The 14,840-nt window shown below is 50.8% G+C and overlaps 1 protein-coding gene across 6 annotated transcripts in view; it reads left to right on the forward strand.

The window, feature by feature from the left end:
• Positions 1-2,519: 2,519 nt before the first annotated feature.
• Positions 2,520-14,840, forward strand: part of HS6ST2 (heparan sulfate 6-O-sulfotransferase 2) — a 307,830-nt gene continuing 295,509 nt past the window's right edge. For all 6 annotated transcript variants that reach the window (XM_047716347.1, XM_047716348.1, XM_047716350.1 and 3 more), the window contains exons 1-2: positions 2,520-2,962; positions 3,819-4,337. In XM_047716347.1, the coding sequence (XP_047572303.1) occupies positions 2,535-2,962; positions 3,819-4,337 (947 nt within the window). In that variant the 5' untranslated portion in view covers positions 2,520-2,534. The remainder of the gene's footprint in view (positions 2,963-3,818; positions 4,338-14,840) is intronic.

Raw genomic sequence — 14,840 nt, forward strand, 5'->3', positions numbered from 1 at the left:
ATACAGGCACACACGTAGAAATTCAGCTTGTTTAAGAAATTCAGAGAAGCCAAACCTAGGACCTGACAACCCTGCCAGTTCTTCCCCTCTTTGCCCGCCCTCCCCCACTCTGTGCCCCTGCCCCGAGCTCCAAAATAGGGCTGATTCTAAAGTGTTAGGATCTTTGTTATTCAGAACCGGCTTCTGGGAGGTGGGCCTGGCCCAGGACTGCAAGAGGCCTTGGAACTTCCTGCCAAGGCCCAGGCCTGGCCTCAGCAGAACAGGGCTCCCGGGACACACACAGGAAAAATTCCCTCTTCTTAGCAGGGAGCCTCTGCACCCCAGGAAGTGTCCTCAGAGACTTGTGGGGTCCCTGGCTCCCCTCAAAGACATTTCCTTCCACTTCCAGGAGCCCTGATATAGGAAGACAGATTCATTTCCTTTTCTTACAGCATGAGGTGGGTGGAGGAAAAGCTTGTAAATGCGAATATCTTCCAGCAAGCTCTTGTGTGGATTCATTACTGGATCTCCAAGAAACTGGGCTTTTCAACACCACCCTGACCCTCCTGGTGCTCTGCAGCTACCAATTCACTTCTTTCCCCGAGAAGTCAGAGTGCTGTGTACGTATGTTCCTTTTCATGACCTGAAAGAGTGAATCCCGATTTTCCCCTGTACTGGTTGCCTTCCCTCCCTGCATCTCTACCGGAGGCACTGGCCCTGGTTCCAATCCCAGAAACTTCAAGTAGTTGTTGGGGGCAAGAACGTGTGACCCACCCATTCCAGAACTGTTTTCCCAGGGACCCCCCAGAATGCCATTATTTAAGAGTGTGAGGGCAGGGGGTTGATTATATGGCACCGGGAGGAGAGCCACCTACTGGCCCAAAGAGGCTGACTGCTGTGGGTAGCCAAGAAGAAAATGTGGGGACAGCCAGCAAGCTGAGCTCTGGGGCCACCCCCAGGGTTTCTCCCTCCTCTAGCTCACACCCTCACCCATCCTGGGGGGCGGGGGGGAGCAGGCAGGTCCTACAAGCCTGGGGGCAAGGGGAGTTGGGGAGCTCTTATGGAAGCCAAGATGTCTATCTTCTAAGCTGCTGTGCCTGACTCTTTGTACACAAGTTCATTGGTTAGAATGTCCCCCTGGAGCCCTGGGACAGGTGGAATGCCCGAAATGAAGGATTCTCCCAAACCTTTCCTGCCTGGAGCCAGCCAAAGGTCCCCCACTGTCCCCGGTAGGTTTGGGGGCACACGGAAGTCCAGCTGGAACCAGAGAAGCACGGAGGGAGCTAAGGGCAGGGGGCACAGCTGTGAGGTTGCCTGAGAAGGACCCCTTCGTTAAGTGGCCTGTGACTGACACAGTGGGCACATCTGAGCTCAGGGCAGCAGGTAAACACGGTGGGTAAAATGGCCCAAGGATCATCCTGCCAGTGACCCAGATGGTGAGAAAGGAGGAGTGAGTCTTATTTTACAGAAGGGGACCCTGAGACTCAGGAGGGGCTAGTGATTATCTGAGGGCTGCCCAGCACAGATGTGATAGATTCTCAGACCAATACTTGCTGCTTCACTGCACAAGACGGACCAAATGTTCTGAGGGAGATCCTGGGAGATCCTGTCCCTGAGGGACTTGCCCCCAGCCCCCTACTTGTCTCACTCTCCTCCCTTCCCTCGGCCCTGACAGCCAGCGCTGCTCTGAAACATTGCTGTCCCCCCTCCCCATGTTCCCTTTGCAGACAGCAAGCCCCACCTGATCAATCAGATAGGAACAGTCTGCGTCCTGAGGTCCTGAGTTTCTGAGGTCCTGAGTTTCGGGTACCTTGTCCTGAAGGGACAGCCCCTCTTTCCTTGTTCATCCTTCCATCTGTGGTTCCTGCAGCCAAAAAGAGCCTTTTAACCCCGAGGCTTGAGGATGGTCTGCACCTACTTATTAGAGGAGATGGTGTCCGTGTCAGGGAATGGGTTGGATGGTGCCTGATCTGGGTCCAAACTTAGGGGCTCTGCTGTGTGACCTGGGGCAAACGTCTTTCCCTCTCTGGGCCTCGGTTTCCTCATTTGCCATATCATCTTGGATTCGATGGCTCCACTCAGATGTAGTATTTAGTCATGTATCTCTCCTTTACTAAACCGTATTGGAGTAAAGCCTTCCTGTAGGCACGGGGCTGGATGCCAGGGATTCAGCCAGAAGAGAGGAGTAAGGGTGAGTCTCTGATCTGAAAAAGCTCAGATTCCCATTCTGTAACGTTTTTGTTTTTTTTTTTTCACATGCTTTTCCTTCATGCTGACTTACCTTTTCAGAAAATGCCCCCGCTTCCGCTGGAGAATTGAAATTGGCAAAGAGAGAGGGAAAAGGTCCAATTTGCGCCTTTGCTATTTTAGGGGAGGTTGAAATTACCAGCCAAAGTGGAGTGATGCGCTCACTGGAGTGACCTCCGTTCCCCAAGACAGGAGAAAACCCAGGTCCTCTGCTTGTGAAGTGGCTCGAGCTCTTAGGCGTGAGGCATTATTACATAAATTCAAGCTCGCTGCCGATCCTTAGTACCCTGAGTTGCCTGAAGGGGGGAATGGCACTGCCTGCGTGTGCAGCCCGGGCGCTCGGGCCGCCGCTGCAACCGGAGCGAGGAGCGCCCGCCCGCACCACCTGTCCCCGCCGGCATTCCAGAGTAGAGGCCGAATTGGCAGCGAGCCGGCCCGGATCAGTCGCCGCCTCAGTCCGCGCGGGCCCTCCTAGGGGTGTGTCTCGCGGCTTCAACTCCCAGCCGTTCCTGGACGAGCCCCTAAAGGCGTCTTCCTCCCCGGCGGGAGCCGCGCGCACCCCTCTCTTCGCGCTGCTGCCCCGAGGCCGCCGCAGGCGGATGCACGACCTCAGGAGACGCTGGGACCTGGGCTCCCTCTGCCGGGCCCTGCTCACTCGGGGCCTGGCCGCCCTGGGCCACTCGCTGAAGCACGTGCTCGGTGCGATCTTCTCCAAGATTTTCGGCCCCCTAGCCAGGTACGTTTTAGGCGAAAGCGGGACTCGCGCTCCCGAGCCGGGGCGCGCAGGAGCCGTGCGGGGAGGGAAGGCAGCCGCGAGGGGAAGGGAAGGGCGCAAAGTTCCCGCTGGCCGGCGGCGGCCAGGCTCGGGGGCTCCGGAGGGGCGCAGCGCGCCTTCGGCCACGCTGCGGCTCCCTCCCCGCTGTTCCGCGGGCACCGGCTGCGCAGCGTCTCCGCTCGCTAGTCGGGCTGCCGGCGGACTCGTCCGCCCCGGGGGAGCTCCGAACGCCCGGCTCGGAGCTCGCTCGAGGCGGCCTCCAAGGTGGGCAACCGGGCGCGGGCAAGAGCGGGGCTTCGGGGCGCACGGGGAGGGAGCCCGCTAGTCGGGCAGGCGGGGAGGCGGCGGCGTGCGCGCCCAGGGGACTGAGCACAGGCGCCGGCGAGTGTCCGGTGGGCGAAGCGGGATGGGGCTGGGAACCACGGAGAGTGGAGCGGGACGCGCGGGGGCTCGGACCGGGGGTGTGAGTTGGGGAGTGGGACGACCCGGCCAGGCGGCGTCCCGTGGGGACTAGATCCCCGCGACGCGGCTCCGGCTAGCTCCGGCGCGGGGAGAGGGCAGGCGGCCGGCGGGAAGGAGTCAGGGGGGAGGGGGGTGTGCGGCAGGAGCCACAGCGCTGAGCCTGCCGGGAAGGAAGGAAGCGGGGAAGGGCGCCGCCGCCGCTGCCGCCGCCGCCGCCGCCGCGGTGGAGTACTCGGTGTGGAGGGGAGGGGGAAAGGGGGCGCAACGGCGGCGCCGGGGGGAGGGGGCGGTGCGGGCGCACGGCGAGCGCCGGCTGAGCTGCGGGCTTGACGTAACGATCTTGGGTTTCCCCCAGCGTCGGGAACATGGATGAGAAATCCAACAAGCTGCTGCTGGCTTTGGTGATGCTCTTCCTATTTGCCGTGATCGTCCTCCAGTACGTGTGCCCCGGCACAGAATGCCAGCTCCTCCGCCTGCAGGCATTCAGCTCCCCGATGCCGGACCCGTACCGCTCGGAGGATGAGAGCTCCGCCAGGTTCGTGCCCCGTTACAATTTCAGCCGCGGCGACCTCCTGCGCAAGGTAGACTTCGACATCAAGGGCGATGACCTGATCGTGTTCCTGCACATTCAGAAGACCGGAGGCACCACTTTCGGCCGCCACCTGGTGCGCAATATCCAGCTGGAGCAGCCGTGCGAGTGCCGCGTGGGTCAGAAGAAATGCACTTGCCACCGGCCGGGTAAGCGGGAGACCTGGCTCTTCTCCAGGTTCTCCACGGGCTGGAGCTGCGGGCTGCACGCCGACTGGACCGAGCTCACCAGCTGCGTGCCCGCTGTGGTGGACGGCAAGCGCGACGCCAGACTGAGACCGTCCAGGTAAGTGCGCCGCGCCCGTAGCCCAGCGGGGCCCTGGAGCGCGGGAGCGGACCTGGGCCCGGGCGGGCGGAGGGCGGGGAGGCGCGGCTGGTCTCTGGCGGTGCCCCAGTGCGCACCTCTGGGCCAGTGCGCCGGCAACTGGGCGGGCGCCAGACTCCTTGGCGCGCACGCTCACGGCGCCGTGGCAGCCGCAGGAAGCCTGTCCGCAGCGGCCCCGGGACCGCTAGTCTATCGGCTGGTTGGCCTGCTTGGTGGCTGGGAGAGCGTGCGGGGGGAGTGGCTGGGAGGCCCCAAACGAGCGCCCCCCGCCACGGCCGCCGCCGGGACTGGGTAAAGCACGCGGACTCCGCACTGGAGCGCTGGAAAGAACCGGTCTCTCTGTGTGAAGTCCCTGAGTCCCTCCTGTCTTCTCTTTTTTTTCTGCACCCCGGTTCCAAAGCCTCCTTTCTGCCCTCTCTTCCTTTTCCCGCTCCCGCATTCTCCTCCCACCTCCTTTTCTCATTTCCTCTATCTGCTTTTCTCTCTTTCTCTTGCTCCAGTTACCTGTCGGTCCCTGGCGGCTCGCTCTTGCCTTCTCCCTCTCTTCTCACTTTGCTTCTCGCTCTCTTTTACCCTTTCAGATGTTTCTCTCTTTGCTTGACTTTTGCCACTCTCCTCCTTCCTGTCCTCTGCCTCTGCTCTCCCTGGGCGAGTGGGTGTCCCTTTGCCGCTGTTTGCGGACACCCAGAGAGAGCTGATGGGACCCAGCTTAACGCTCCCCACTACTGGCTGCACTCTTTGCGAGTGCGCGCGCGGGGGGCGGGGAGCACCATGCGTACAGAAGGGCCGGCTGGGACGGTGCCCCGACCCTGTGTGGGGTTCGCTCTTGAGAAACCTCCAGATGTACAAACCCTGAGCCCCAGCGTGGGGGCCCCGCAGCCCCCGCGCCGAGAACCCGGGGCTGATGCGGAAAATGGTGATTTATGAAGAGGCTGTACTCAGTTGCTTTTGAAGCTAGAGCATTTTCCTTCATGCAGCCGCAATACCCGGTTGCTGGAGGTCATGGAGTGCCATAAAAGGGGGAAGGGGAGAAGGGCCTGATGGGCTGGAGTTGCTCCAGCCGGGCCTCCCAATATGCCACTGTCCCTGAAACAAATCAGGGCTGGGGCAGGGAGTCCAGGGAATGGACTGGATGAGTCTGATTGCCCTGGAGCCTGTGGAAGGGTCTTTAGGCAGGCAAGGACGGGGCTGTGCTCTCTGCCTCTCTATCAGGCGACCACAGGGGCCCTCCAGGCCGCTGTTTACAGCAGCTGCCTACCTGGACCGGCTCCTAACTCCTACCCCTCGTTGTTCCCTGCTCCTCCCTGTGCCTTAGACTTGCAAGGGGGGTGCCTTGCAAGGGGGGGCAGGGATTCCTGGAATACAAAAGCCTTTGCAGTTTCTTCCTTCTAGAGGGAGGCAAATGGAGCCCTCTGACTCTCTTGGTCACCCATGCTCCCGCTCCTTTCCCTCAGTGTACGGTGGCCTTTCTTGAATGCTGGGATTCTGGCAGAATCTGTTGAACATTCACTGCCTTTACAGCCCTAAGGGATTTTTTTCCCTCCTCATCCTAAGAGAACCTTGGCTCCAGGAAGGGTCGCCTCAGTCCATTGTGAGAATTGTGTAGTCATCGTCACCATTAAGATACTGGGGTTTAAGAAGATCCCAAACAATTTGACAGCATTGAAAATAATCTCCATTTGCTGTTGGGGCTTGTAGGTGTTGAGCTCTACAGGACACGTGTGCCTTTGAAAATCCTTCTGGACATGTAGGTCCGGGTGTGATGCAGACTCTAGACACACCTTATAAATGGGGTCCCGATTATGTATTTGGTGGCCCCTGTCCTCTGGCAGATTCCCTCAGAAATTTTCCATAAGATAACCAGGACCCTCAAGGGGACAGTTCACCCTCTTGGATGGTCCCAAATCGAAGCAACATGATCTGACATGAAATGAGATTTTACTTGGTCGGAAAAGGGTGATACTACAGTGCCATCTAGTCTAATCAAGGAAGAAGCGCTTTTTAAAGAGTCGGAGTTACCGGATCTTACACCATTTGCACAAATGAAATAAAATTTGCTAGAGGAACACATTGTCACCCGAAGGGCATCTTTTTATTTCATTAAGTTCCACCCACCTCCAGAAATCTTCATCTTGAAGAATAGTGGTAGCTTGAGGGTTCCAGAATTTTCCAGGGCGTTGATACTTTTCCGCCTTCAGGACAAGTTCAGTGAGTCCTGATAATCTAGAAGAGGGAAGGTATGCGTGAAGTGTGTGTGAGTTAGAATGTGCGTGTGTGTGAGTGTGTGTGGTGAAAATTGAGACACGGGGGCAGCAGGGCCGCATGGGGGTGAGGAGCCCACCGTGGGAGATGAGAGTTAGCCATTCGGGGTTCCCGTGTGGAGCAGCCTTCCGGGCCAGCTGGTGGTCTCTGTGCTCCACTGAACCGAGGGGAACAGCGGGCTCTGCCTGTTTGGCCTGAGAGTCCTGACACCCGGGCCTCGGCGCCAGGCTGTCCATGAACCAGCTGTGTGACCTTGGACCAGAGCCTGTCCAGGCCTTGAATACATGGAGCTTGCGTTCCAGTGTCTGATGAGCTTTCACATCCCCTTATCTCTGGTATTTCGCCATAAACTTGCAATATCTTTGGGGAGAGGGTGGAGTGGGCAAAAGTATCCCCACTTATCAGATGAGAGTGAAGGCCAAAGGGGCCGCCAGCCTTTCTCAAGGTCGTCGACCTCTGGAGGAGCCCTGCAGGAATCTTGCTCCAGTTCTTTCTGGTCCGTTGACTGTGCCTCTGTGAAGGGGGTCCTGGCCCCAAGCACAGAGTGACCATTCATGTGAGTAACGCTTACAGACGGAGCCCTGGATAAACGCGGACTGATAGTTGTACCATCCACACCGTCCCCGGTTTCAGTAACGCTACCCATGTGGGTTTGGACACGGGATCAGACCGGGGTTGCCACACCCCTGGGGAGAAGGGATTTCCAGCTCCTTGAGGCTCTCTGCTCCCTGGGGGTGGCAGTGGGGGGGCGGGGGCATGGGGTCTCGGGGCTAGGGTGGCAGAAGGGCCTCTGGCTGCCATGTTGGAAATCCCCATAAAGCCCCACAGGATGGGAGCAGGCTTGGGGGCCTGGTGAATAAGCCACAGTAGGAGAGCCCGGCGGCAACAAGGGCCACATTCTGACTCACAGCCATCTAGGCCATTGTGGCTGCAAGCCAAGACCCTGAATCCTGCTCCCAGTGCTCCTTTGGCCATGCTTGCCTGCCTCTGCTGATGGCAGCCGGCTCGGGTGATACGTAACTGCTGAATAGAAATGACTGTGAGCGCGTTGCCTGGTGAGGACAAAGACAGAGAATGCTGGGCTGGCAAAAGGTTCAAGTTGTTTATTGAGAGTATTTCTTAAAAAAAAAAAAAGAAACTAGAAATTGCATTTCATGCATCTGTCTGCCAATATGTTGTTTGGGGTCAGAGAAGGGTCCTGCTCATTCTAGAACTTTTAAGACCATTTTTTGAAAATGTATCAAAACATTCTTGCTTACCAGCTGTTAAAACTCCCGAATTCTGCAGGCTTTTCTCAGGCCAAATTCCCTCTGTTTGTAGCCAACTCTGGAGCACCACTCAGTCTGTGGGAGGAATTCTGAATTGGGCACAGTGAATGTGCGCGGGCCTCATTTTTCTTTGCCAGGTACTATGCTGGCTGGCACGCACAGGGGGCACGGGCCGGGTTCCGTGGCTCTACAGGTCAGAGGTTCTGGGCACGATATTCCTGTTGCATCCTAGACTTTCCATGTCTCTGAATTTTCCAGCAGCCATACGGAAGAGTAATTAATTGTCATCTGAAATCCAGTAGGCTATCACTGACAGGAAAGGACTAAAAGGCTGTTCAATGGAGAAAAGCTTCTTTCTCTTTCCCTTTCTTTTTAAAAGGTGGCTATTTTGAATGCGCTCCACCTTCGCAGGAAAGCCCACCGTGCCTCTGCCCACTCACAGGTCAGGTGCCCACGCTCCCCTTCCTTCCCAGCTGGGCTTCAGCGATGAGGCAGGCTGACAGGCCCGGGTGTGGGCCACAGGGCTCTCACAGGGGTGGCTTCTCAGCCCAGCCTGCGTTTCTTCAGCTGCCTTTGAGAGAAGCTGCTATACTCTCCCACCTGTTTCTCAGGAGACGGGGAGACACTCGCTGTCACATCTGTGGAACTTGAGCAGGATTCGTTAGCATGGCCACGTGGATAGTAGACATGTTGGAATCCTGACAAAATGCTCAGTTCTCGGGTGGCTGCCTTGGTGGCTCAGTGGGTTAAGTGTCTGCCTTTGGCTCAGGTCATGATCTCAGAGTCCTTCTCCCTCTGTCCCCCCACCCCCGTGCTCTCTCCCTGTGTCCCCATGCACTCTCACTCTCTCAAATAAATAAATAAAATTAATTAAAAAAAAAAAAACCTCTCGGTTCTCTGGGTTGTGTAAAAGGCTCCCAGAATTAGCATTTCTCAATAGTAATTTTAGAGCCGTGGTGTTATGCGGCAAGAAGAATGTCAGCTTGTCTTTTATAGATATTTGTCGTCAAGTTCGGTGGTATGAAGTGATATTGAAGATTAGTCATCTTTTCCGTCGTTATTCATTAAACAAAATTTTGTGAGACTGCCCATTATCTTCCAGGGAAGGTGCGTCATTCTTGCTCTCGCAGAGCTTAGCGCAGAACAAAGTAATTTGGTATTTTAGACATTTAATAAAGGAGATGTCTTTTGTTTGGAAAGGATCTGAATATCAAGGATGTCGTTAGAATGTCACACCTTTGCAGGAATATAGTGAAACAGAGAGAAAAGTCCATCTGTTTACGTGGAAGTTCATGTCTAATCGGCAAACTCTGAAGAATCGTGAGCTCTGCACAGTGCTAGCAGTTGGGGGAGATTAGAGCCTATAGAAAGCTAGAAAAGGCAGGATCACCATCTTCATCCTCAAGTCCGTGAAGTTTAGAGGGCAAAGTGCAGAACTGTGGGTCAAAGTGGGGATGAGGCTTGTGATTTGGGCCAGGTCCATCCCCCTCTGTAGAATGGGAGATTTAACCAAGAAGCCATCTCAGGCCTATTCCTTCCTAAGGAATGAGGAACAGGCCAGAAAAAGGAGAGATGTATTCAGGAAGACGTCTGGGAATAGGTGGTTTGTATTTAGAAGAGAAGAGGCATTGTGGGCAGGCATGGCATCCTCCTGGCATCGCGCAGTTCAGCGGCCTCACCTAGACAGGACTGGCCAGAACTGAGAAGGTCATGGTGGGGAGGTAGGGGGGGTGAGGCCTCATGGTCAAGGTCCTGGGATGGCAATGAGGTTGAACCCCGGTGGGTCGGCGAAGTACTTGGATGAAAGGCATGTAAGAAATACAAAAGGAAATGAGGGCTGGAGTCCAGTTGAACGCGCCTCCCTGATTTCTAGTCTGGAATGGAGGTGGTACCAGTGATCAGATCAGAGTGGTCCAGAAGGGGAACTAGTTTGGGCGGGGTGGGCACTATGCTAAAGAGTTGTGACTGGTCTGTGTTGCCTGGATGTGTCGTGGCCAGGGATCCTGGGAAGAGAAATCCATCTGGGGCTGATTAGGATTTAGTTGTATAAGTGGGAGTCTGTTGAACTCAGTTACTCTGCTTTCACAATCGGCATTATTATTTAAATGATAGCTGCAATTCACATGCGGGACTCTTAGCCAAGGAGAAGGATGTTTGAAGAGAGGAAAAGATAGACAGTTATGACTGCATAAAAACGGGAACTGTTCATCTGTCAAAAAGTAGCCAAAATGAAGCGGCATATTGTCAAATTGATGACAATAGGCACAACAAATAAAACAGACAAAAAGATGACATCTTTTCTGTATAAGGGACTCCTACAAATTGATTAGCAAAGCAAAGGATAGGAAAAGACAAGTTACAACAGGGGACCCACAACTAGTTTACAGACGTGGAATAACTGTTTAGTCCCACTGGGAGTGAAGTTATGCAACTTTAAGTCATTAAGTGTGGGAAAAACTTTTGCCTTTCTAATTAGCCCTGGTTTAAAAGCAAACAAACAAAATAATAAAGAAAAAAAAAACCTCAACATATATCACCACCACCATCCATTCCATAATTCTCATACATTGTTAGTGGCCTTGTAAATTTGAACAATTCTTCTGGAAATAAATTAGATAACGTAAATGGAGATCATTAAAAATATTTCTTTGACCCATAATTTCTTTTCCAGGATTTTACTGAAAATCATAGTCTTATACATGTTTTTCATTCACTCACTTATTTATTTTTTCACTTTTTAATTCAACAAATATTTACTGAGTGTCCACTATCACTGGACTATGTGCTGGGGGACCTGTTGTGTGTTCCTGCCCTCATGGGGTGCGAAAGATAGAAATGAAACCAACAATTAGCGACTTAAAATTGTGAGAAATGCTATTGCGGGGGGCGGGGAGTACAGGGTGATATAATGGTACACTGGGAGGCTAGCTGGAGTTCTTTGTAAGTGCATGAAATTGGAAAAATCTGGATATCCACATGGAGAAGAATGATTCAAGGAATCTCAGTACATCCACTTGAAGGATTATTAGAAAATCATTTAAATATATTTTCAGAGAGTATGGAAAATTGCTAGCGATTTAAAGCTAAGGGGAAAAGAGACAGTTATGGACCCAGTATAACTACAGCTATGTTAGAGAGAGGGATTGGGGAGAGGCAGAGACAGACAGACAGACAGACAGACACACACACACACACACACACACACACACACACACAATCTTCCCAGCCCTCCAAATCTAAGCGTAAAATACAAGGAATGAAAGAAAAATACCAGGATATTAGTAAATCAATTCCTGATTTATTCTTATTTTTTTTTGTTGTCCTGCTTTCCTTTTATTTTTTTTAATTTTATTTTTTATAAACATATATTTTAATCCCCAGGGGTACAGGTCTGCGAATCGCGAGGTTTACACACTTCACAGCACTCACCATAGCACATACCCTCCCCAATATCCATAACCCCACCCCCCTCTCCCAACCCCCCTCCCCCCAGCAACCCTCAGTTTGTTTTGTGAGATTAAGAGTCACTTATGGTTTGTCTCCCTCCCAATCCCATCTTGTTTCATTTACTCTTCTCCTACCCCCTTAACCCCCCATGTTGCATCTCCTCTCCCTCATATCAGGGAGATCATATGATAGTTGTCTTTCTCCGATTGACTTATTTCGCTAAGCATGATACCCTCTAGTTCCATCCACGTCGTCGCAAATGCCAAGATTTCATTTCTTTTGATGGCTGCATAGTATTCCATTGTGTATATATACCACATCTTCTTTATCCATTCGTCTGTTGATGGACATCTAGGTTCTTTCCATAGTTTGGCTATTGTAGACATTGCTGCTATAAACATTCGGGTGCACGTGCCCCTTCGGATCACTACGTTTGTATCTTTAGGGTAAATACCCAGCAGTGCAATTGCTGGGTCATAGGGTAGTTCTATTTTCAACATTTTGAGGAACCTCCATGCTGTTTTCCAGAGTGGTTGCACAAGCTTGCATTCCCACCAACAGTGTAGGAGGGTTCCCCTTTCTCTGCATCCTCGCCAGCATCTGTCATTTCCTGACTTGTTAATTTTAGCCATTCTGACTGGTGTGAGGTGATATCTCATTGTGGTTTTGATTTGTGTTTCCCTGATGCCGAGTGATATGGAGCACTTTTTCATGTGTCTGTTGGCCATCTGGATGTCTTCTTTGCAGAAATGTCTGTTCATGTCCTCTGCCCATTGCTTGATTGGATTATTTGTTCTTTGGGTATTGAGTTTGCTAAGTTCTTTATAGATTTTGGACACTAGCCCTTTATCTGATATGTCATTTGCAAATATCTTCTCCCATTCTGTCAGTTGTCTTTTGGTTTTGTTAACTGTTTCCTTTGCTGTGCAAAAGCTTTTGATCTTGATAAAATCCCAATAGTTCATTTTTGCCCTTGCTTCCCTTGCCTTTGGCGATGTTCCTAGGAAGATGTTGCTGCGGCTGAGGTCGAAGAGGTTGCTGCCTGTGTTCTCCTCAAGGATTTTGATGGATTCCTTTCTCACATTGAGATCCTTCATCCATTTTGAGTCTATTTTCGTGTGTGGTGTAAGGAAATGATCCAATTTCATTTTTCTGCATATGGCTGTCCAATTTTCCCAACACCATTTATTGAAGAGGCTGTCTTTTTTCCATTGGACATTCTTTCCTGCTTTGTCGAAGATGAGTTGACCATAGAGTTGAGGGTCCATTTCTGGGCTCTCTATTCTGTTCCATTGATCTATGTGTCTGTTTTTGTGACAGTACCATGCTGTCTTGATGATGACAGCTTTGTAATAGAGCTTGAAGTCCGGAATTGTGATGCCACCAACTTTGGCTTTCTTTTTCAATATTCCTTTGGCTATTCGAGGTCTTTTCTGGTTCCATATACATTTTAGGATTATTTGTTCCATTTCTTTGAAAAAAATGGATGGTACTTTGATAGGAATTGCATTAAATGTGTAGATTGCTTTAGGTAGCATAGACATTTTCACAATATTTATTCTTCCAATCCAGGAGCATGGAACATTTTTCCATTTCTTTGTGTCTTCCTCAATTTCTTTCATGAGTACTTTATAGTTTTCTGTGTATAGATTCTTAGTCTCTTTGGTTAGGTTTATTCCTAGGTATCTTACAGTTTTGGGTGCAATTGTAAATGGGATGGACTCCTTAATTTCTCTTTCTTCTGTCTTGTTGTTGGTGTAGAGAAATGCAACTGATTTCTGTGCATTGATTTTATATCCTGACACTTTACTGAATTCCTGTACAAGTTCTAGCAGTTTTGGAGTGGAGTCTTTTGGGTTTTCCACATATAGTATCATATCATCTGCAAAGAGTGATAGTTTGACTTCTTCTTTGCCGATTTGGATGCCTTTAATTTCCTTTTTTTTTTTTTTAAGATTTTATTTATTTATTTGACAGAGAGAGATCACAAGTAGACGGAGAGGCAGGCAGAGAGAGAGAGAGAGAGGGAAGCAGGCTTCTTGCTGAGCAGAGAGCCCGATGTGGGACTCGATCCCAGGACCCTGAGATCATGACCTGAGCCAAAGGCAGCGGCTTAACCCACTGAGCCACCCAGGCGCCCCCCCTTTAATTTCCTTTTGTTTTCTGATTGCTGAGGTTAGGACTTCTAGTACTATGTTGAATAGCAGTGGTGATAACGGACATCCCTGCCGTGTTCCTGACCTTAGCGGAAAAGCTTTCAGTTTTTCTCCATTGAGAATGATATTTGCGGTGGGTTTTTCATAGATGGCTTTGATAATATTGAGGTATGTGCCCTCTATCCCTACACTTTGAAGAGTTTTGATCAGGAAGGGATGCTGTACTTTGTCAAATGCTTTTTCAGCATCTATGGAGAGTATCATATGGTTCTTGTTCTTTCTTTTATTAATGTGTTGTATCACATTGATTGATTTGCGGATGTTGAACCAACCTTGCAGCCCTGGAATAAATCCCACTTGGTCGTGGTGAATAATCCTTTTAATGTACTGTTGAATCCTATTGGCTAGTATTTTGACGAGAATTTTTGCATCTGTGTTCATCAAGGATATTGGTCTGTAGTTCTCTTTTTTGATGGGATCCTTGTCTGGTTTTGGGATCAAGGTGATGCTGGCCTCATAAAATGAGTTTGGAAGTTTTCCTTCTATTTCTATTTTTTGGAACAGTTTCAGGAGAATAGGAATTAGTTCTTCTTTAAATGTTTGGTAGAATTCCCCCGGGAAGCCATCTGGCCCTGGGCTTTTGTTTGTTTGGAGATTTTTGATGACTGTTTCAATCTCCTTACTGGTTATGGGTCTGTTCAGGCTTTCTATTTCTTCCTGGTTCAGTTGTGGTAGTTTATATGTCTCTAGGAATGCATCCATTTCTGCCAGATTGTCAAATTTGTTGGCGTAGAGTTGCTCATAGTATGTTCTTATAATCGTCTGTATTTCTTTGGTGTTCGTTGTGATCTCTCCTCTTTCATTCATGATTTTATTTATTTGGGTCCTTTCTCTTTTCTTTTTGATAAGTCTGGCCAGGGGTTTATCAATCTTATTAATTCTTTCAAAGAACCAGCTCCTAGTTTCGTTGATTTGTTCTATTGTTTTTTTGGTTTCTATTTCATTGATTTCTGCTCTGATCTTTATGATTTCTCTTCTCCTGCTGGGTTTAGGGTTTCTTTCTTGTTCTTTCTCCAGCTCCTTTAGGTGTAGGGTTAGGTTGTGTACCTGAGACCTTTCTTGTTTCTTGAGAAAGGCTTGTACCGCTATATATTTTCCTCTCAGGACTGCCTTTGTTGTGTCCCACAGATTCTGAACCGTTGTGTTTTCATTATCATTTGTTTCCATAAATTTTTTCAATTCTTCTTTAATTTCCTGGTTGACCCATTCATTCTTTAGAAGGATGCTGTTTAGTCTCCATGTATTTGGGTTCTTTCCAAATTTCCTCTTGT

The sequence above is a fragment of the Lutra lutra genome, chromosome X (genome assembly GCF_902655055.1).
Source record: "Lutra lutra chromosome X, mLutLut1.2, whole genome shotgun sequence".
Taxonomy (NCBI): domain Eukaryota; kingdom Metazoa; phylum Chordata; class Mammalia; order Carnivora; family Mustelidae; genus Lutra; species Lutra lutra.